General features: G+C 41.6%; 1 protein-coding gene across 3 annotated transcripts in view; it reads left to right on the forward strand.

The window, feature by feature from the left end:
• Syt16 (synaptotagmin 16) overlaps positions 1-7,017 on the forward strand; it is a 264,439-nt gene extending 257,422 nt beyond the window's left edge. For all 3 annotated transcript variants that reach the window (XM_026779436.1, XM_005343210.3, XM_026779434.1), the window contains exon 7: positions 6,289-7,017. In XM_026779436.1, coding sequence (XP_026635237.1) covers positions 6,289-6,602 — 314 coding nt within the window. In that variant the 3' untranslated portion in view covers positions 6,603-7,017. The remainder of the gene's footprint in view (positions 1-6,288) is intronic.
• Positions 7,018-24,346: the final 17,329 nt, after the last annotated feature.

Consider the following 24,346-nt stretch of genomic DNA (forward strand, 5'->3'; position numbering starts at 1 on the left):
AAATGAGAGGCGGTGGCGGGGAGGAGGCAGAAATCCTTAATAAATAAATAAATTTAATAAAAAAAATAAATCTTTTACTATTTGGAGATGTAAAACAATCAAATTTCTAAATACTGAAAGGTCAATATTTTTATGCTATTTCCTCAAATATTTTTCAGTTCTATATGAGTTGGTTCTTTTCCAAGGCTATCTTTTCTCTCTTATCACCCAAATTAAGCCAACCACACCAAAATACATACTTCTAAATTCTGGAGTTTGCAGAATCTCTATCCCTAGAGTCACATGCCCATCGGGTGTGTGCTTTCCCTTCTGAGTTGTACCCTCTTGGGGCGTGTGGATTGCCACTCTCCCTTGTTCCTGTCCTTTGATTCATTCTTCATGAATTGGCTGTGACTTCTAAGTCATCTCGCACACTTGCTTTTTATGAAGGTGCTATTCCTGCGGAGATTACCAGTTACTGTGTCCATCAGATTTTTGTCTCGAAAGCAGAGAATGATCTAGGTACATCGTGTGACAGGATGTTTATTAATAAGCTCGGTCACTGCAAAACTGGAGGATAACCGCCGGGAAAACAGTTTTTAGGAGTCTGAAGCACAGACTTCACAGGACTGCCCTGTGCGTACACAGAGTCTTTCTCTGGAGTTTCATACACACTGGACAAGACTTTTCCCGCATCAACCATTAATGCTTCCATTTTCTACTTTCTTCTGCTTTGCTCTCTCTTGTGGGTAGCATTCATGAGTGGAGCCTAACTGGGGTCTGACTGGCAAGAATTTACGGGAATTTAGTTTTAAGTCTTCATGTCTCCTTGGTACAAAGAGAGTCTTAGAAGGATGTACATCTACCAATATGGGGCCCAGAGGGAAATTTCTTAACCTGACAGTGACATTCCAGGCAGCTTCATAGTATAGGATACAGCAACAAAACAGGTAAAACTTTAAAGGAAGAAACGAAGCTAACATTATATATAGAAAATTTGATTCTTGCATTAAAGCAAGAATATCTCACAATTTGTATGAATTTGAAGTAATACTTGTACCAAATTTGTTGTATTCAAATACATTGGAAAAAGTTATAAGATGAAGTTTAAGAATATTAGTATTATAATGACAATATATCATCTGAGATACCAAAGAACACTTTAATTGAGAGCAAGTGGGAAAATTATAAAAAAAACATTTTGGGAGAAAAAAAACAGCAGAAAACTAAATTGATAAGTTGATGGATTCACCATGTTCATTGATGAAGATATTGCATATGTTGTAACAACAGATTTTCCTACATCAGTCTATATACCCAGTACAATTCCAATACAAAAAATTTTAAATGATATTTTAATCGTGTATGTGTGTCGGGGGTGTGGCAACTTGAGGGAATTTGTTCTCTTCTACTGTGTGGGTTTGGCAAATTGAAACCATATTGTCAGGCTTGGTAGCAAACACTTTCAGCTACTGAAACTTTGAACTTGACAGGATGATTCTAAAATTCATGACCAGGAGCCAATTAAAACAAGCTGAAACTTAAAGTAACTAAAAGTGATGCTTTAAAGAATTCATAACAATTACCCTATAGAAAACATAAAGACACATTTTTAAACATGACCCAGAGATTATCCAAAACTGCAGACATAATTTAAGCTGATTATAATAAATATTACCAAGCCTGAACCCTGGAGACCTGCTGGACATTGTGATTTTTTTGCTAATTAATATACTAAATATTGCTTCTCATATAAAAAAATAGATAGCTTCTTATCTCACACTAAAACATTAATTTTAGCCAGATTAAAGATCAAGGAAGAAAAATTAGGATTTGTGGAACAAAGCACAAGAGGACTATGAGGTTTGAGTAGGGTGTTCTGGTTGCAAAAATCAGTAAATAATAAAGCATTCCCTGGAAAGAAAGGCATGTATAAACTTCACGATCTGTAGTGCGGAGCTGCGGGCTGCTTCTGCCTCCCAGCTCCCAGCCACCGGCTAGCTTTACCCAAAATAACAACACACAAATTGTATTCATTTAAACACTGCTTGGCCATTAGCTTTAGTCTCTTACTGGCTAACTCTCATATCTTGCTTTAACCCATATTTAGTAATCTGTGTAGCACCAGTCTTACCGGGAAGATTTAGCATGTCTGACCTGGCGGCTTGCTTCATTGCATCTGCCCTGGAGAGGAACGGCATGGCATCTGCCTCATTTCCCTTCTTCCCAGCATTCTATTCTGTCTACTCCACCCACCCAAGGGTGGGCCTATCAAATGGGCCAAGGCAGTTTCTTTATTAACCAATGACCTTCCTCCATCAATGATCAGTTTTACAATACTAAGAAAGGTGCTGTGAAAACAGCGAGAAGAGAAGCCACTGATAGGAAGAAAATATTGTCAGTAAATATAAGCAGCAAAGATTTTTCCCTCTAGAATCTCAGAGAACACAGACATCCGTCCACATCAATACAATGCAAATGGAATGTTGAAGCCTTTGTGTTCCTTGGTTGTTACAAACAAACATCCCATCTCTGAGAAAATGGATGAGCAAGTTGGGATTCACTGATACACTGAAGCAGTACATGTAGAAATAAATTTATCTGTCTCACAAATAGAGAGAGAAAACTTAAATTTGAATGTTGAGTGAAAAAATATATTTATCTGGGTAATGGCTGTGTTATATTCTAATTGTATTTATGTCTTCCAAGCGTACAAGCCTTCTCTCAAAGGTATGTTCTTTCATTACACATATTCAAAGTGTCATGTGTGGGATTGCAAGCCTAGGAGAGCACTTGACAAAGCTGGTGTCCTCCACTGAGATGGTTTGTAATAGTGGCCTTTGGCAGGTTTTCATTTAAAGATGTTTGTTTGCTGTTCATTGACAATGTATGTCTACTGTATGGTAAAATATTAATATATTTTCATCATGAAACTGCTACATGGCTATCAAAATATGAAAATGTTTCACGAAGATATACACTAGAGTGTTAAATATGTTAATATACAAAAGTACCATTAAATATATTTTGGATTTCTTTTGTTTACATGTGGTAAATGTCTAAAAGCATATATTGGAAGCGATGAGCTAACTTTAGTAGTTGAACATGCCAAACAGTGCTGCTCAATATGGCTTCTTTTGAGAGAGTTTGTCTATGTAGCCTAGAACCCATCATGTAAGCCCAGGTTGGCTTCAAACTCATAGCTCATCTACCTTGGCCTCTCAAGTGCTGGAATTACAGATGTGAGCCATTATACCTAACTTCTTATTTATTAAAAGAAAAAAAAGAAAATATTTGTAGCAAAAGTGAAAAATGCTAGCTATCTCAAATGGGAACATGAGTTATTAGTTTCTGTATTCTTATATGTATCTAAAAATGCTTTAGAAGTATTAGTCTACTAAAAAGGAACAGAGAGTTAAATAGCCAACTCCCTTTCACTTGCCCTGGTTTCCCAGATACTTGAGTCATACATACAGAACTCTGCTCTGGAGGCTCACTCTGCAGTAGTTGGCAGACCATCCCTTGAAGGCTCACTCTGCAGTAGTTGGCAGAGCATCCCTGTAGGCTCACTCTTCAGTATTTGGAACAACATCCCTTGAGGCCCACTCTGAAGTAGTTGGTAGAACATCCCTTGAGACTCACTGCAGTATTTGAAACAGCATCCCTGGAGGCTCACTCTGTAGGAGTTGGTACAGCATTCCTTGAGGCTCACACTGAAGTAGTTGGTAGAGCATCCCTTGAAAGCTCACTCTGTAGTAGTTGGTAGGCTGTCCCTAGAAGATTCACTCTGCAGTAGTTGTCACAACATCCCTGGAGGCTTGCTCTTCAGTAGTTGGTGTAGCATCCCTGGAGGCTTGCTCTTCAGTAGTTGGTGTAGCATCCCTGGAGGCTTGCTCTTCAGTAGTTGGTGTAGCATCTCTGGAGGCTTGCTCTGCAGTAATTGGTAGACTATCCCTTGAAGGCACACTGCAGTTGTTGGTGCATCATTGCCTGGAGGCTCACTCTGCAGTAGTTGGTAGAGTATTGGGTTGTAAATGGGCAGGCAGGTGATTTGAGTGGGCTCTTTCTGTGACTTCTTTGGGGTAGATGATGCCTTCTGTGCTTCAAATGACATGCTTTCGTGCCTTGATAAATTTGGGTTATTAGCTATTATAAATAAAATATAAATATATTATCAGAGTCACTTCATTGATCATTTTCAGACTTTTGCCTACAATTCTGTTTCTAACTCAGATACATACTGCTCTTTGAACATTCAAAATATTAGGGTACAAGTGACATTTTCCTTTATGCCATGAGACAAATGACCTGATAAAGTCACTGATCTGTTAAGGCACTCTGCCCCATTTAGCCTTTGATGATGGATCTGGGGTACTAAAGACACTATAAAGATTTCTGAATCTTTGTAAGATAAAGTTTTGTTCAATGTTGTTTTAGTTTCTGTGATCAACTTCCAAAGAAATAAAATAGTGCTCACTGGCGTCGGTCGTGGAACCCCAGAAGACCCAGGTTGTGTCTCTGCCAGTTTCACCCAGGCAGGAGTTCCTGGGCATGCTGAGTAAAGCTTCCCTCTTTGAACTGTATGGTATATCTTCCTCTGGTTCTGTGACTTTATATGGTGTTGTTTATGAAATGTTCTTCTTTCCATGCCATGTACCTACACCCAAGAGTCAGTGGTGAGGTTAGCGGTAAGTGGCCTTTCTTATAATTAGAGACCTATCTTGGGACAGGCGGAAGCTCAGGATGTTCTCTTCAAAATGAGCAAGTCTTTGTTTGAAAGATTAACTCCATCCCCACTGCTCCAACTGGCAGAATTGCCTGAGCAGATCAACGCCTTAAGTGAGCTTTCCTACCGGGTCCCTGTTGCTGTTCATCCGTGGAAGCACAGGCTCATTCCCCATTGTGGGTTTGTTGACAGCTTTTCCGTGGAACAGTTTGAGGAGTGGAGAGCCCTGTTTCTGAGACAGAGAAGTGTTTTCACACCTGAAGTGTAATCTCACACCTTGTGTTTCTCAGCAGATAAGTGCATAAAATAACACATCAAACCAGAATAGGAAAAAAGATCAACGTACAAAGAAAACTGTGGGTTGTAATTTGCTTCCTACCTTACAGTGCTCTGAGAGGAAATTACAGAGATCTGGGTTTACACTTTCAAAGAGTTTGCCTGGTGACTTGATGGGAAAGTAAGTTGTACACGCTAAGCTCTCTGCCCTCACTGAACAGAAAGTACAGAATGATGGACCTTAGGCAACATCCTAACATTTTAATTTTTTTTAATAGTAGCATGCATGTAAATTAGAAGCAAAAGTTTTAGTTAAAAGTCCAAAAATAATCAGTGAAATGATTTTGATAACACGCATTTTCAAGAATAATTTTCTTTGTAATGATCCATTCAGGAATTTTGGCCAAAGTAGATGATGCTAGTAAAATTTGGATGTTTTCTTCTCCTTTTTGTAACTATAAAGAAGGCCTTAGTTGCTGCTTCATAGTATTCTAGTGTAGGGGCTTTTAAAATGGGAGGTCTTCCTTGGTTTCACTGTTTGAAAACATGAGCTTGAAAGAAAAAAAGGTCTGGCTTTCTGTCTAGTCATGGATGTTCATTATAAAATTATTTGTTGAAAACCCAGCCCCAGTTAGGAACTAAGCCAGGCATGGAGGTACTGTGCTATGTGTAAGGTAAACCCTCTCTTTACCTCTGAGGGACTGGCAGTCTGTGGATGAGAAACCAGGCTGTGGTAGGGTCAACCTGGGTGCTGGCAGAAGAGGAGTCACATGGCTTCTAAAGAAAGTGTTGGTATCAGTTAGGGAAGGTGGATTGTCACTGGATATCAGGGCTTTGAGAGCCTGCCAAGGGGGTTGAGGGGGTGAAGCTTGTGGGCTGGTGTTCCAGCATGAGATGATCTAGAGAATGTGTCGACTATGAGGAAAACAAGAAGAGAAGATACTCTTCAACCTAGACAGAAAACAGTGATTTGACTCTGAGTGAAAATCCCACACGTGGAGAAAAAGAAGGCATATTCATTTTGCTACATAAATGAAGCTCTGTCTGGATGGCCACAGCCCACTGGACATATTTCTGTGTACCTCCATACATACTCTGTGCAAGCAGAGGTTCTAACGAACCTCATAATGTACCATACTGACTTGTGTGAAATAATAGAGACATATCAGGCAATACTCCTTCTTCTTAATAATCTATGCACGGCATGGCGAGGAGAAATTTGCAGCCCATGTGAAGATTACAGCTAAGCCAGTGCAGGACAAAGCACAGACCTTGTCTCACCCTCTTCCTGTTTGTTTTCACTGTAGATACATACGGAAAACTCTTCCTCCTCAACTGCGTGGGTCAAGAGATGTCCCGATGCAAGACGTCCATTCGACGCGGCCAACCCAACCCTGTCTACAAAGAGACCTTTGTCTTCCAGGTGGCCCTCTTCCAGCTCTCTGATGTTACCTTGATGATTGCTGTTTACAGCAGGCGCACTATGAAGCGGAAAGAGATGATTGGCTGGCTTGCTCTGGGCCAGAACAGCAGTGGGGAAGAGGAGCAGGAGCACTGGGAGGAAATGAAGGAAAGCAAAGGCCAGCAGATATGCAGGTGGCATACACTGCTGGAATCCTAGGCTTACCAAGGGGCTTTTGTGTGGTTTACCGGCCTTGATCATCTGACACCAAGTCAGAGCATTGTGTGTGTGGGGGGGGGGGCTTTCAAATTGAGAATTTTACTAATCTTAGGGCATTCTGTGGTTTAGAACTTCATCAAAGGTTTGATTTTCATTTAAACGTTGTAATGAAGGGAAAGCTACTTGCAGGGCCAAGTGCACAGGTTGGGAAACAGTTACTCTAGTTGAGACCACTGGTGATGTCAGTCATAATTTGTGCTAATGGATGGTTGTGTTTTGGTTCGCACTATGGGATGCAGCTTCTCCTGCTTTCTCTTTTGGGTTGGAGAATAGACTGAAGTTTCAAAGGAGCTGGAACACTACTGCTTTCCATCACTGAGGTGTATGAATCAGACTCTTCTCGGTGTTCACATTTCCAAAATAGAGAAAGGAGTCAGATGCTGAGGGTTCCAGAAAGATGTAACCAATCCACAATCCTCTGCCATGCCTACTCTCTCTCTCTCTCTCTCTCTCTCTATATATATATATATATATATATATATGTTTATTTAAAAGGTAATTGTTATAAATGTGTGGTGTAAAATAAATTTGTATTCGTGAAATGCCTCATTTTTCTCAATTAGATATCACGATTTCTAAAAGAATTGGGTTAGACAAATCATCTTGAAGTTGTAAAAGAGTTAAAAACTGACTGTTATTTGACCTATCTCTTTTTGAATATATAAGATATCAAAAATCAAGGGTTTTGTGCTTTTTTTTTAAAACCGTACCAGTACCTAAAGAACAAGAAGAAAACCAAGTAGATAATAAATTCTTGGCTTTCTTGATGTTTCCAAATCTGGAGTTCATTTGGATTATACCTTTTCTATAGACAATGATATTAACTCACACAAGTGGTTTTTGTATGTACACCTGTGTGTCAGCCACGTTCATCTTTATGCTACGTACCCTGCCAGTAGAACATAGTAAAATGCGTACAGTGGATCTTAATAAATACTGATTCGATTGACTTGTGGGGATGAACATGTGAACCCCTCTGAGAGAAGGCATAACGTCATTTTGTAGAGAACGACATTGAATTCTTTGAGCATTGAGAAAACCCAGCACTGCTATTTCTCACATGCGACAATATGCATTAGTGACTCCTTGCCTTCTGATCATGTGCTCTTTAAACGCTGACCGTGTTTGGTTCTGGACATAGGGTTTTACTGATGAGCAGCTTTCCATATTTTTGCAATGCCCTTTTATTTGCTTTATTCCTTGATCTGAGCTCTTAATTTCAATGCCTTCCACCTGGACGTGATAGAGGGAGAGGGAATGCACACTTTACCCCGTTCTCTGAGCAATTGCCCAGTCATTTATTTTTCGCTTTTGATGTTTTCTTGTTGACTTCCACCCTGTCTGTGGGAGGAGTGATAGGTAGAGATAGATGCATACAGCCAAAGCCACGTCGCTTTCCCCTCGGCTCTGCATTTGGACAGATTGTCAGCGTAGGCTGCAAGGCTTGGAGAACATATTTATTCCTTGCAATTTGTAATGGTTATCCTGACAAGACCAGGCAAGGGCATGGGATAACTCTACTGTGATCACAGGAATCAGATATTTGGAAGAAATCTCTTTATATGGAAGGACAAGAATTTCCAGAATAAATTAGTATCTTGGTTTCTATTTCTGGTCCTTTGGGTTTTCCCCTGTCTTTCTTGGGAAGACCTGAGAGTGCTTTCTCAGCATCATGTCCATTAACTGCCTGGTGGGCTTTGCAGCGTGACTGTGTCACAGGGTAGAACTGAGTGCAATTGATGGAGAGCGGCGAAGAATTGGCTTTTCACATCCCTCCCTCTCTGTGCGCCTTGTGTTTAAAGGGAAGTAGAACAGCCTCGTTTTGCTTCTCTTTATGCCACTGGCATAATAGCAGCATTCATTTTAAAATTTACATTTGAAAAAAAATCTGTATATATTGTACAGACAGCCCTGGGTTTTCCTCGCTCATGTTTGCCTGCTCTACATGTTGCCTGCATTCAGGGCTTTGCGGTCCCCCAGTAATCACCAATGCTTTCTGTTCTGCTCCTTGACTTGTCCAGTTTTAGGGTTTTCTGCTGGGATAGTGGGCTTTACAGCCGTGTACCCCCTTTCAAGAGGAAAGAACCTGAAAAGTGTTTCCCCCACTTTTTAATGGTTTCCTTTGTTATTACCGCCCACCATATAACACTTGTGCGTCTTGGTTATACAGTGGCGTTCACCCTCCATCGATGGTACAGACATCAAATTCTAAAGACAAGATGCATTGAAATGTGAGGCTGAACACTTTTTTTTTAAAATCTCAATTTGAAATTCTGCTAGGAAGATCTTTGGATTTGGTGCACTTAGACTCTCATATTTTCTTGGCAAAGTCTAGACCCAAATGCATTTAACATGTTTTTCACTTGAGCGTTTACAGCTACATTTGCCTCTCAAAAGAGTTATGAAAGATAATTAGTTGGCTCTGTGGTGGGAAAGCTGCCTTTGCCTGCTTTCGCTAGCTAATGATTAATATCTTGTGCAGAGCTTGACGTGGAAGCAATGCTGGGTTTTGTTGCTTGCTAGTTCTTTCCCGACGAGTGAGCTTTGAAAACAATGTCATTGAGAGCACAGAGTTTATGGAAATATGTTTCATTGTGGGCCTTCTTTCAGGGCACAGGCTTCTGCTGACTTGAGAAGGGCTCGTTTCACCAATCACGGTGCTGGCTGTTATATTCTCTGATCCCCTCTGACTGTTTTTCTTTTTCTTTTTAATGGACTATTCACCAGAACAGACAAACACCTGCTCTGGTTCCTTCTCCTTCACTGGCTCCCCATGAGGGATGCACGGTTGTTTTGGACCCTGTGTTTGCTGATCAAATGTCTACTGGACAGAGGGAATCCTGCTTTCCCTAATGTAAGAAGAATTTGCAATGCCCATGAATGTAGTATTCTTAACATTCCTCCAGCGTGAGACCCCAGAGATGAACCACACCATGTTTGCAAAGAGGCACAACATTGCATTGTGGTCGTTCACCTTAGGTGGCATTGGCTATGATGTTGCTTTGATGACAGTTTGGGCTTTGATGCAAATGTTGGCATTCTCCACAGTGCTATCTCCTATGGTATACCTGAAGCACACCTTCTCTCTCTTCAACATGACATTCACAACATTATACAATGATGGTTGCCTCTTACTGTGATTTATGTTGTGGCTCTACTAGAAGGTGTTATCTGAGAATCCAAATTCTTCTTCCCAAGTAATTTAATCTCCTAGGAAGTTTATTGGCCCATTGATCTTTCAGTGTGGACACTGACCTGTGTATCCACCCAAACCTGGCTGTCCTTTCCATGCAGAGAACTTGGTATATAGAGGTATGAAAAGAGTCCTTTTTAAGTGACATGAAATCACATGGAAACAATTTGGGGACTGGGTCTTGCTGTACATGGAATGTACTGTATAGGCCAGGCTTGTCTTCAGCTTGTGATCCTCCTGCCTCAGGCTCCAAAGCATGGAGATTACAGTAGTCATGAACTGCCATGCCTGGTTTGAGGGCATAGCCTTTGCTGAGAAGTGAGTAGACCAGAAAACACGTGATGTTTCCCCCCTTAATTCTGCATGGAACTGTAAGTGAAGACGATTCCATTCTAAATTCCTAGTCAGAAGCAAATGAAATGACACAAGAATTTCTATTGCCTGAAAAACTAATAATTTGTTTCGATACAGGTATCAAAACCAGTGTGGACGAGATAAAGGAATGAGTTGTGGGCATGATTGGCATAACTTATGTGTATTCAAGAAGAATCTATAAATAGACCGAGAAAGGCATTTAAGATCAACCAGCATGCAACAGTCAGTGGGATCCTGGACAATACTTAAAGGTGTGGAACAAAACAGATCCCAGGCAGTGGAGCAGGCACAGGCCATGTGCTCATAGCTTGGCTTCAGATGGAACGCTGCTGTGTGGCCTTAGTCCCAGCACTTGGGAGACAGAGGCAGGAGGATCTCTGTGAGCTTGAGGACAGACTGGTCTACAAGAGCGAGTTCCAGGACAGCTAGGACTGTTATGTTACACTGAGAAACACTGTGTCAAAAACAAAAACAAAAAAACCCTAAAAAAACAAAAAAGAAAATGACCTAGACAACCAGACCCCAGTGTCCTCAAATGAAAATCAGAATTAGTGCTTGCCTCTAGATTTCTTCTACGAGATATCAGTGAAGTCCCAGCTATAATGTGACAGGAATAGAAGTTGGCACAAAGCTAATATCCCGTGTTCCCTCCTTATAATCGTACTTAAGAGAGAAGTACTGGGGGTTGACTACTTTTTCCAGGAATGCGATTACAACACCAGGCGGAAACGCAAAACATCCTTTTCAGGAACTTGAAGACCGCACCTTCGTGCAGCTGGCCTAGATTTGCACAGGAAAGTAGATCTTGTCAGGAGATGAACATGACAAATGAATAAATGACATCATGATAGAGATCAGCCGAGCTGTAACCAGATCTCTGTCTATTACCCTCTTGGCTTGGAGGTAATGTAAAGCCTGAATCATTGATGTTTGCATCTCGATCAGCCGCTCACAGGTCTTTCCTCAGCCCATGCTTCTGCTCATAGGCAGACCGGGCACGAAGTGTCCCCATCAAAAAGCTTGAGTTTGGTTATATGTTTTAACTTGATCTACAAAAATAAGCAGTATGGTACTCCAGTGGCAGTCTTCAAAACAGATGTATCTTTAAAACCCACATTCTATACTTATATCTTTCTAGATGAGGAATTTTCAGCAGTGAGTACTTAAGATTCGTTGTCCAACTGAAGGTTCCATTTAGAACCAGTTACGTCTCATTGCTCCCATCAGGTCACAATGAAAGGGATTCCACCACCCTACAGAGCTTCCTTTCAGTTTAAGGGTTGCTGGCTGATACAATGGGAAGTATGCCCAGTTGTTTTCAAACGATTAAACTGCAAGTGTTGAAGACATCTTGAAAGTTTCGAAAAAGCCTTTGTTGACTTTAACCCACAGAAGTCAGGAACAAGTGACCTCAAGTGTTCCTGGATGCCGTGGGCCAGCCATCTTCTGTGTGGTGGGAGTGGTGGAAGTTTCGAGATGGGATCTCCTGTGAGCTTGGACTCACTGAGTAGCTGAGGATGATCTTGAACTTCTGGTCCTCCAGCTTCCATCTCTGGAGTGCTGGGATTATAGGTATGTGCCACCAGGTCTGGTTTATGTGGTGCTGGGGCCAGGGCTTTGTTGATGCTAGGAGACACTCTACCAAAGGAGCTCTGTCCCTAGGCTCATAGTGACCCTGGGATGAGAAGCTGTGAGGATGTGCTTCTGCCCACTGCCAAGGTGTCAGCAAACTATGTTGAAATCAAGGCTTCCCAATTCAGTGACAGCAACACAGAGACATGGGACACGGATTATTGGGCTTAGTGCCTTCCAATGGGGATAACTAGTAGGGATGATAAAGCTGTCGGGTGGGAGGTTAAAAGACTGGGAAGTGACTTACAGAATAATGACCCAGAAGGTGGAACCCTACTGAAAAGACATGTACAGTTTCTAGTCTTGGCAATATGGATAGGGTCAGAGCATCCACAAACACTTAGGCTGAGCCTTGAATTCAGACATTAATTGTTTCTCATTAGCTTAAATGTATTTGTTGGATTTCTTCTTGTACAGCACTGGGTTATTTGGGATGGTGCAGAACTTTAATATCTTTCTGAGGTCACTGGCTAACATTGAAACCACAGTGCTTACCAACATACAATCATTAAGTGTTTTTTAATTATTTCTAGTCCAAAGTAGATTTTCTAATCGTGGGTTATGGGAAGAAGTGAGATACATTTGGCCGAACAAATCGGGAAAACTGCTGGCAGTCCCTGATTGGGGGCCAGCCTTGGTTGCCCAAGAGAGTGAATTAATTGCCAATGAGATCCCAGAAGCTTGGCTTTTAAAACAGGAAGTTGTTCTGGCAGTGTTAGTCCTGTAAAAATGGGAGGACACCCAGGACACCAGTCTTTAGGTTTCTTCTAAATTTAGTATCTGATATGTAATCCGTACATCCTGGTCTGTAGTCTCCTCTGTGGTTTCCCCACACGGATTTTTCTCTTGCTTCTTAGGCCTTCTCTGGGGAGTTGCTACTTGGGTCTTGTTTGGGTAACACTGGGGTGCCCGCAGGCTTTGGCCTTCTCTCCTATAGTGCATCAACTGTCGACCGCTTTCATTCCCCTTGGGCCAGGTTGCCGTATCCTAGACACAGAGGTGATAATCACCTATATTTACAGCCCATGTGGAACCTTGTGAAGCTTGAGATTTTACAGTGCAGACACGGGCGGCAGCCATAGAGGTCGATGGATGTTCTTAGAATCACACCGCTGAGCTCTGTGAATGGCTCTCGAGTGCTCACTGATGCTGCCTCAAGTGTCTCAGGGGGTCTTTTCCTTCTCACCGCCATATGACAATATTACTGAGCAACTTGGAGCTTCAGGAGAAGGCAGATTTCCCCATGGTGTCACCAGATGTATGTGAAATTTTTGATTGACTTAATTTTTCCCTTAAATTATCCATTTGATTTTTTAATAATTTTTGGATGTATTCAAAACATAGTCACTAAAGTCACAGAGATGTTCTTGAATCTGGGCAGGGACCAGAAGGTGCGCTCATGAATGAAAGAGTTCCATAATATTTTTGCTTCTAAATAGCCTCTCCTTTCACGGCTGATTCTTGACAAGGGCTGCAGGCAAGCAGAAATTTACTTTTATTATCTTGTAATTTGGGACTTAATATATTTCTACCATGGTTTCTTCTTCTCCCTTGTAAAGGGGAGAGGATTTAGAAGTTATTACTCTGTGTCTAGTTAAGGAATAAATATCCCTGGCAGTTTATGCTTCCCTTCAAAATAAATGGGTGTTTTATATCTATAGAGGGAGGAATGCAGTGTTCCGCTCCTGCAAAGAAATGAGTTACAGCAGGAGATGGTGGTTAGACGGGGATTTGAACTTTTGTGACTGAATATTGAATTCCCTTTATAAGGCAGGGGGATTGCAGCTCTGTGCAGGCAGACATAACACAGTTCTTACAGGCTCTGCATAGCAGAAATGGCTGCTCCTTTCTGTTTGGATGGGTAGATTGAAGACTAGCTGTAGGGGACATGGGTGAGGATCTGGACAGAGAACCCTACTAACCTTTTTTAAAATTTTTAAAGTTATCTGAGATCGTGTTCAGAAAGGTAGGACAGATGTAGTCAGAGAAATATTGCATATTTTCTCTCATTTTGGAGCCTAGACTTTAGAGACAAAGCCATTTTTATATGCAACACAGAAGGAGAAGGGAGATAGGAGAAAGAGAGGAACCAGTGGGAGTGAGGACGTGGGGAAGAGGTGAAGGAAGTGGGGTGCACATTGTCAGAGAACATTTGATGTCAACTGTCTTTATAAAACTAAGCACTGTGCACAATGAAGAACCCCCACCCAAGTCCCCCAAAACTGTACATGTGGGGGCATCCTTGTAAAATGTGTAAAATCAATATTGGGTTGTTTTCACATGGAAGATGGGTTAACATCTGTTTTCTTGTGCTGATTTTGAAATTGATCTGAACATAACTTGGTTTTGAGCTCTAGGAATCAACCCCCCTCCCCACCCTTACCGAGGGTGAGCTCTGATTGAGCCGTCCCCTCGTCCTGGGTATAATTCTTGCTACTTTCAATTTCGTAACAAAGGACACAGGTTGGATTCCTTTCCCAGGGGATTTATTGTTTATCACTCTTAACATTATTAAAGTTCAAGTGTCCACTAAGCATATCTCAAGCTTAAGCTACCTAAGTCCGAGTCTTTGGTGACCTAAAACAACTTACTCCATGGCCCATAAGAAGTGTACATATCTCATCTGATAGTGACCTTGATAGTTGAGAAAAGGCATCAGAAAGTTACCTAAGTTGTTATTCCTGCCCTGGCCAGGGAGTCTCCCACATGGACTTGTGCTGGCCTCACCTTCTTTGAGAGAAACCCATTTTTCTCTCGCAGTTTTCAGCTTTTGTTGTTCTATCTTTGTGAATTTCTCTGTCTTTGAGATGGAGTCCCTTCCTTCCTTCCTTCCTTCCTTCCTTCCTTCCTTCCTTCCTTCCTTCCTTTTTTCTTTCTTTTCTTTTCTTTTCTTTTCTTTCCTCCTTCCCTCCCCCCTCTTTCTTTTTCTTTTTGTTTCTTGAGACAGGCAGCCTGTCCTGTCCTAGAACTCACTCTGTAGACCAGGCTGGCCTCGAACTCACAGAGATCCACCTTTACCTCCTTCCAAGCGCTGGGGTTAAAGGTGTGGGCCACCACTGCCCGGACCTGTTCTTTCTTATGCTGATTCCCATTCTTGTTGACCTAGTCATACAGGGGTCTTCTAGTGTGTCATCTTACCTGAAATTGCTAATTACACTCTGATTCATTGAGGGACGTGTTCAGGAAGAGAAATATAATTCCTCAGATGCGATTCTATATAAAGGACTTGCATTCTAGAGAGCCACGTTTTTCATAAGAGCATTGGTGTGGTTCCTCATGTGGTCACACGGGCAGAGCTCACTGACTTTGCTACACTTCCCTGAACCCCACGGTAACCTTTACTAATGCCCAGTTCTTCCACAGCATCAAGCAACATTTATTATGCTACCAACTAATGTAGCCACATGTTGATTTTTATTATTATAAACTACCAAGTATTTCCCAGAATTTTAAAATATAATTTTATTAAAGATTTTTTTTAAACTTTGAATAGGAAGAGAGAACATGTGTAAACTCTCTTGTGAAAAATTTGTACAGATGACATTTGAACTGTATTTTCAGGTTAAACTATGATGCCTTTGTCATACGCTTAATAAAAATAATGAACTTTCTTTTTCAGAGTGATTTTAGGTTTACAATAAAATCTAAAGTCCCCACCTACCCGTGCCCCCATTCACACACCTTTCACTGTCAGCATCCTGTCTGCCATGGCATTGGGTCTGGCACAATCAGCCAATCTATGCCAATACATCCTTACAGGAAGTGGGTCGTTCATGTCAGGGTTTTTTCTGGGTTGCATATTCTATGGGTTTTGAAGCACATGTAATGTTCATCTTTATTTTCCTAATAGCACGTGGGGGTATTTTCGCTGCCCTAAAACGCCTCTGTGTTCTGCCTGCAGAATCCCCTCTCCCCACTAAGTCCTGGCAACCACTGATCTTTAGAGTGTCTTCATAGTTTTCTCTTCCAGAATGTCACATAGTTGGAATCAATCAGTGTGCAGACTTCTCAGATTGTCTTCTTTTACTTGCAATCTGCATTTACATTTTCGTGTCTTTTTATGCCTTGATAGCTCATTTCTTTTAAGCATTGAATACTTCTGTTGTCTGCGTGCAGCGGTTTATGACCTATAGTTACTTTTGCTTCTGATCCCATTTGCTAATACACATTTGAATGTAAATCATCACAGGGAAAACAAATCGATTATTTCCTATGGATCCACTGTTTGCTACCGTGTCTGGATCCGAAGCTGACTTCTGTTTCCAGTCTATATGGCCTCCCCTTTATCACTTCTGCAGAGAGAAGTGTTCTGATCATGTACGTTGCCTTTGTTAGCAATGTACATTGATTGACAGTGGCTTCTAAGCACCTGAAAGCTCTGCATTCTGAGGGAAAAGGTGAGCTACTGCATGCAGAATGGGTGACCTGTGATAAGCAGGTGGATGTTGGCATGGTGATCCCGATAATAACTCGGAGTGAATGAGGAAAAGGGCTGCCCAGTGAGCTAAATCTGAGACGATTACCAAATTCCATGTATATAGCATGCCGTATGGTTTGTGCCAGCAGCCATTTGTGGACCAGGCCCTTCAGCAGAGATGTAGGTATAACTGAGCAGTGAGGGTCAGATGCAAGTTAGCAAGGCCTGCATTCTGGCACCCTGCCTTCTTTTCATGAGGTTTAAGAACAGTGGCAAACTCCAAGTCCCCTGAGCCTTCCCAGTTTCTATAAGCCAGGGTTATTAGTCTATTTTACTTATTTACACTAGGGTGTAGCAATACAATCCTTTAAGGTTTTCAATATAACAAACACTGTGAGCCCCTACTGTGGATGTAGGATGAGATCCTAGACAGAAAACATTTTTGCAGAATTTTTGAAGACACACATGCTTTTTGGAGACTTTAAGCTGTTTTATTTTTATATTAAGGTCAGATCCACTTTTATTATGTTGCTATATCAAAGTAATTGACACTTTTAGATCTCTGCCAGTAATTTGACTAAAAGTTACGGTTGGAATGTTCTTCAGTGATTCTGCCTCTGAGAAAATAATGTGTTAGGTTCTGATTTAAAAGGTTATAAAATGTATGTGTAGGCGTGTGTGCATGTGTATGTGTGTGTGCGTGTGTGTGTATGTGTGTATAGACATGATGTGTATGGGTAGAGAGCATGCTATGGTGTGTCTATGGAGATCAGAAGACAATTTCATGGAGTCCCTTTTTCTTCTTCCATTTTTACTTGGTTCCCAAGGATCCGACTCGGGTCAGCAGGTTTGCATGGCAAGGATTTCAACTCGTGGCATCTTGCTGGCCCAGGTTTGTTTCTTTAAACACTGACAACATAACAAATTATGACTCCACTTTTATACATGGGTTTGCCATCTTTGAGTTGAGGGCACACATTCCTTTATAACAATTTCAGTACAGGCAAAGTACTAAATTAGTTGCCCCCACCCCCATCCTCCAAAATGGGATCTGAATGTATTTTATGGAAAGAACTTCACCTCATCCCATCCCCCACTAAAAAGGCTGAAACCCACCTCATCCCTTTCGCTTAAGGACCTGGCTGTTCCCCTCCCTCACTCACATAATCACTTCCCTTGTAAACATACTCCCCGAAAAGGAAAGATCAAAAAGTCATTTTTTGAAGAAACATCCAAGATTTCAAGGCAATATTTTGTGTTCACGGTACAAGATAAATCTGAGTATTTCTGATTTTTTTTAGTCTTCATATGGCATCTGAAACAGTTGTTCACATTCGCACATCTCTGCTCCGCCATATGCATACCGTGTGCGGCTCTGTTGTTTTAAAATATTTTATTGGTTTTCTTTCATATCTCAACTTTTGATGGGTGTCCTTGAAGAACTTGCATAAAAGATGTAAATGTGAATGATTCATTCATTCTGAGCACATGTAACTATTTCGGGAGCCGTCTTCAGGAGGTTTTACCCTACCATGGAGCAGGCTGTTCTCAGTGGGGAGAGCTTCCCAGGGCTGCTCTGCTCCTGGCTGGATACTGCGGATGCAGGGGCATGATCGTCTCTTCCAAGTTCATGTTTCCTGCCAGGTACCAGCTCTGTATGCTGCACTGCTCTTGTTCTTTGATGGTTAGCAGCAGGTTCACACTTTATTTACACCATTCTTTTAGCATAAAATCGAGTCTTCACCTAGATTTCCAAGCCACTCGCAGAGTTTTTTGATAAGTTTATTGTTGAAGGCCGGGCTATTGTTAAGAGTTGCCCTGAGCCTGTCCCGGGACTTCATAGGCATTTCAGACCTGCCCTCTATTGTATGTCCCCCTCCGAACAAAGTTCATCTTCATGTAACACCTGTGTGATCAAGAGGATGTATGTGAGAGAGAGAGGAGCAGAGAGAATGCACCATCAGTGTATTCCGTATGGAGTCCTCTGTTTCTCCCAGCACGGCATCACTGCTTTAGGGTGCCCCATTAAAGCTTAAATGACATACATCTATCTGTCTGAAGAACAGACAGAATGTAATGACCCTCCCCATTTCTAAAGTTACTTCTGTCAGTGACAAATTAGCATGGCAGAAAAGGCGTTGGTGTTTTTAAAACTGTGAAACTTAACATCGATGTACTTTTTCTAACTTTTCTGTACTGTTCCTGATTTTGTATGGACGGTGCTGAGCCACTGCTGAGCCACTGTGGTCCCGTGTCTCTACCAGGCCACCAGAGAGGTGTAGGACGTCAACCCTCTTGTGCTGGGAACAACGTTTGAGAGGCCATTAGAAGCGTCTGAAAGTGTTTGCCTGTGATGGGGAATAAATTCATGCCTGGAAGAGTTACAGTTTTTCCTCTACAAATCATAGAAGATGCTCAGTCTCAGTGATGTGGAAAAGCACATTTATGCAGCCTGAAATCTGTTTCTGTATTAGATATTTAAATGCATGAGGACAAATCTGAATTGCATTTTGTTTAAAAATGAAACCCACAAGCATTAGCCTCAGTTTGTTCAAAATGTCTCATGAAACTGAATCCATGGTAGTTCCAAATTGAGAAGCAGTCTGATTTTGTAAAAGCATTGTTACTGTACAGGTCTTGTCAATAAAGTTTTAGCAGGTGGTTTGTATGTACCTGTGTCCATTTTTTTTAATGTTGAAAAAGGTATTTTGCAGCACCTTGTATATTTTATGAGCCTGAAGGATGTTATTTTACCATGTACAAAAACCATCCCAGCTGCAGACATGCAGGTCAGAACCCTAAGTATTGCCCGATTTATTCAACTTCAGTGGAGGTGATTCCCCTTCAGGGACACTCTTGTCCAGATATCCTGAACCCCTCTGTGCTCACTCATCTCTACTTTACAGTGTTGAGATGCACGGAGCTCAAAGGAGAAAGAGCCCAGCCGTTCTGTCCAGCAGCTCCACAGCACAGAAACCAAGTCCAAGTCCTTCAGACTGAAAGACAGCGCAGGACTCCTCTCTAAACCCTCCAGGAACAGTTTTTTCCCACTATTTTGATGATCTATTTTTATGTTGGTTGTGGCATTAACGTCACTAGTTGTCCTGAATGTGGGCATATTTGCTCCAGAAGGTTTTTCAACTCTGAAACCATTTTTTTTTTGACCATGCAGCTTTCTTCTGAGTACCTCTCTATCTGAGGCTTTGCCACCTTCGAGTCATAATGTGTTCTCAAGGAACACTCTGCCTTGTCAACAGGGGAGAAAGAAAGGCATGAGAGAGAATGAAGCAATCTGATCTAGGGGCTACACTTCTGTCCAACCTCTATTGGCCAAGACCAGCCACACAGCTCTACTGTCTTTAAGATGGTGGAGAATCAGGCCACAGAGACCTGAGTTTGATCTCCTAGACCCACGTTATGAATGAGATGGACAAATTGCTTTGGCATCCACACATGTACCCTGGTATGCGTGTTCATGAATGTGCACACACACTAAATAAAAAAGGCAATACAGTTTTCTTTTGAAAAGGTTGGGAATTTTAGTGGGGAGATGATTTGAAAACAGCATCTCACACCCTGACATCCTTTCTTTGGTCCATCGTCTGAAATGAGCTCCTTCATAAGTGTTCACACCTCGGTGGTCACAACCAAAGACCTAGTGGTGCTGAGCTGCATTTTAACCCCAGGTCCTTCTCACCCGTGGCTGTACAAGGACCATATAGGCTGGCTAAAGTCTTCTGCTTGTTCACCAACAGTCACGTTGGATTTCAAGCATTTTGGGATGGTGGGAACATTGCTGAAATGAAGGCTTCAAGTCCATGGCAAATTGCTCTGGGCTGGTAGCCTGGGCAAGGCTAGATGCTCCTACATATGGGCCAGTGATCCACAGATGGTATATGAAGGTACCAAAATACACAATTTAAGCTGTAAGTAAAGAAGAGTGCAGAAGAAACAGGTCTTTGGGTAACTAAGTTTAGAATATGTCATCTGGAGTCTCTAGAACTCTGCCTAGGACGGCTGCCTCGTGACACTTCAGCTGAGACTCTCCCATCCTTAAGGGCTGAAATAGTAACCCTTTCTATGACCATGGATATCTTTTTCCTTGTATTTCCAAGCCCATATGGTAGGTTTTAAGCTCTATAGCATGATTTATTTATAATATGAAATCCCCTTTTACATTTTTTATTTCTTGATATTTCAGTTTCCTTTCCATATACAGCTCCTTGATCTCTTTCAAATTCATGGCCTCTTTTTTTCATTAATTATTCTTATATGAATCTATGTATATGCATATATATTCCTAAATACAGAAATACAACCGTCTCAGTCTGTATAATGTCACTTGTATGTATGATTTCAGGGTTGACCTTTTGGCCTTGGATAACCAGTTGGTGTGCTCTTCCCTAGGGAAGACTTTTCCTCCCTCTCTTGGCAGTCCTTAGTTGCCTGTAGTGCTTTCTGTAGAGTTACTTTGAAAACATTAACCATCTCCAATAACATTTGACTGAAGAATCAAATCGTATTAACACCCTAAAACTGCTTGCCGTCTCTGGGGCTATTTCTCCAGGAGAGTTTGGAAATACTGCTCGAATGGAAGCTAGCAGGAGTAAAGCATTTGGGACGTTCCATCTGCTATCGTCTGGACACCGTGGCACATGCCTGTTATCCCAGCTCTCAGAAGGCTGAGGCAGAAGGTCTAGAGTTCAAAGCTGGCCTGGGATATGCAGCAAGATGTGGTCACCAAAGAACAACACAGATATTTGCAGATTTCAATGGGCCTGCAGGGATTAAGAATCAAACTGTTTTTCTGTGTCTAGTTTTGTCACTAGGCCACTCTGTCACCCTTATGCTTCCTTCACATTTTCTAATGTCTACTTTTTTTAGGGGAGCCTTAAATAAAAGGGAGATAGGGCAGTTACTCGAAAGTGACATCACAGTGGACCAGGTTGCCTGATCAGTTCATATACATTGCATGTGTGCCCATGTTACTCCCCCCCCCCCGTTGGAGGAATGGCGGGCTGCTGCACCCCACCACCCGGCTAGCTTTACCCCCGAAATAATTCTGTTGTAATAGGACTGGCGGGCTGGGCTGCATCCCGCCACCCGACTATATCCAAAATAATTACATGGAAACTGTATTCTTTTAAACACTGCCTGGCCCATTAGTTCCAGTTTCTTATTAGCTAGGTCTTACATATCGATCTAACCCATTTCTAATAATCTGTGTAGCTCCACGAGCTGGCTTACCAGGGAAGATCTTAACCTGCGTCTGTCTGGAGTGGGAGAATCATGGCGACTCCCTGACTCAGCTTCTTTCTCCCAGCATTCTGTTCTGTTTACTCTGCCTACCTAATTTTATGTCCTATTAAAGGGCCAAGGCAGTTTCTTTATTTAACCAATGAAACAACAGATAGAAAGATGACCCTCCTCCATCATTTCCCGTTTTTCTGTTTAAACAAAGAGGAAGGCTTTAACTTTAACTTAGTAAGATTACATATAGCAAAACAGTTATCAAGCAAGAATTATAGTTACAGTATTTATATCTACTTTATCTTTTATCATAACCAAGGAAAACTATAACTATAACTAACCATTCTTCAACTCCATCAAAGACTCCAGAAGGATATGATATTACCTAAGCAAACAAGAAATCCAAAGCTCTCTAGACAAATAAGAAATCCAAAGCTTTCTAAATGACAGAGATATCTCTCTGCCTGTATAGTCACCCAAAGTTCCTCTGTACCATTGGGGCATCCATCTTCAGCCTTCAGGCCCATAGTATCCAGCAGACATTTCCATGAAGCAGGAAATTTCAAAGACAGTTCAGTCACTATCTGCTGTGTCCTGCAGAATGTCTCGCATACTCTTTCATGAGTCATGAACCCCAAAAGACCGTCTCACCTTTAGGCAAGTTTCAGCAGTCCTCTCTTTGCAGGTTCTCTGTGTCCATTTTATGCAACAGTCCAGGCAAGAGCAGTTTCTTGCCCAAATGGCTATCAAACTCCATAACGAGCCTCTTCGATGCTCATCTTCCTCTCGAAGTAGATTGGTGCCACCAGGAGCAGACATGTCTCATTGTCATGAAAAGTCCTAAGTTATTAAAATATTTTAAATGCCATATTCTACGGCCTTTGAGAGATATGAAGAATGCCTATCTGAAATATATCTCTATATATCTAGAAAATCTAAGTAACATGACTACAAACTTGACTATTATTTATGATTATCCATCAACAACCTATAGTTCCTAATTATACATTACATTTTAAAAATGAACCACACAATCACAATACCTTAATCAAGATCAGAAATACATATACATATAACAAAATTGACCTTAAAATCCATACCAATGCAAATTATTCATACCTATATCATTTCCCCCTTTAAATGTAAAAGAACATTTATAAACAATATTTTGGGAACATGGGCACAGTTTTTTTCTCTCCAAACTGCTTCCTCCTGAATGGGGGCTCTGTTAATCAGATCATTTAGGGTATAACCTGTGTGCCAGCTTTATCTCAGTTGGCAGTTGAGTGAAGTAATTTTTTGAGGGTGTTCACAGCAACTTTTTGGGAGGTCGTGGTCTATCATACCATATCGGGATAGAATCAATCCACAGGGTCTGGTTCTCTGTGAAAACAGAAGAAGACCCTCTCCAAAGCATCATATCCTTAGACCCAAATTTTGAAATCGTAATACCCTATATCCATTCTGGTTTAGCTTGGCAGCCCATGTAATGAAATGTTTCTTTGTACTTAGCTCCTTCACAGTCAAAAATTTTAAAGAAAACACAATGTACATAATCCAGACTCTCTGTGAATTTTCCATTTTTACGTGGCTTATTTTTATTTCTTTTAATCTCTTAACTATCTGTACTCTGTCTCTTTAAAGACTTTACCCTTTTTTAAGACATTAACTTTATTCTTTATATTCTTTTTCTTCTCTCTCCCAAGCCTACGTACATTCATCCAACAGTGTCTGAATCTGTTTTATTGTGACTCTGTAATTTTTTTTTTTTTTACTATCCAGGAGCACTTTGTTTTGCGCCTTTAAATCACTAAGCACTTAATCTAAGCTGTGACAATTCCTAGGTCAAAAACAGGTACTGCCTGCTTGCCCTGCCCAGTCCAACATGGTGGAGCCGCTCGTGCCTCTGATCCTTGCACATTGCACCAGTAGCAGGGCGGAGCTGCTTGTGCCTCTGAGCCACAGCACACAATGACTTCCTTTTAGGCACACAGCTAGTCTAGTTGCCATCAAACAAATCATAGCACTTTACTCCAAATGCTCCATTCAAAAGTTCTGTCTCCCGCAGGAGCCAAACAGAGATCGCAATGGCGGCACAGCCCAGAAAGCCGGCATTTTAAAACAGCCAGTTTTTTCCTGCTGCTGAGTCAGGAAAATTTCAAAATGGAGGACGCACCATTTTGTGCTAGCTCTGGGGCTGCCAGGTAGGAGCGGCACTCAGCACTTTAATTCTGAGACTGAGCACAGCACAGAAATTCTTTTCATCCAAGTTACATCCAAATCTGACATACAGGGCACTGCGCAGTCTGAAAACACGTCTCTGTATGGCAGCAGGAATCCGCCATGCTCTTCCGCCTGCCTAAGCCTGATTCAGCCTTCTGCCCAGGTGCAGGCGGGGAGCGCTGAGCCATCAGCACGGTCTCAGAGCACTCTCCTTCCGATCCCAAGTGGGAACACAAACATTCAGTCCCCTAAAAGCCTTTGAAATGCTTTAAAGCCAGAGTTCATGCTTGCAACACAGCCCCAGGAAGCTGCACTTTAAAATGACGCAGCTTTTTTTTCTGCTGCTGTTGCTGAATCAGGAAATCTCTCTACAGCATGCCAGCAACAAAGAACAAAACTCTGCTTTAAACTCTGTTTTTTCTCTGTTTAAAATTAAGCTCTCTCGGGTTTTTAAGTGGATTTAGCCCATTACGTCTGGGCGCCACTCTGTTGTAATAAGATTGGCGGGCTGGGCTATGTCCCGCCACCCTGCTAGCTTTACACCGAAAATAATTACAAGGAAACTGTATTCTTTTAAATACTGCCTGGCCCATT

Source organism: Microtus ochrogaster, chromosome 1 (assembly GCF_000317375.1).
Source record: "Microtus ochrogaster isolate Prairie Vole_2 chromosome 1, MicOch1.0, whole genome shotgun sequence".
Classification (NCBI taxonomy): Eukaryota; Metazoa; Chordata; class Mammalia; order Rodentia; family Cricetidae; genus Microtus; species Microtus ochrogaster.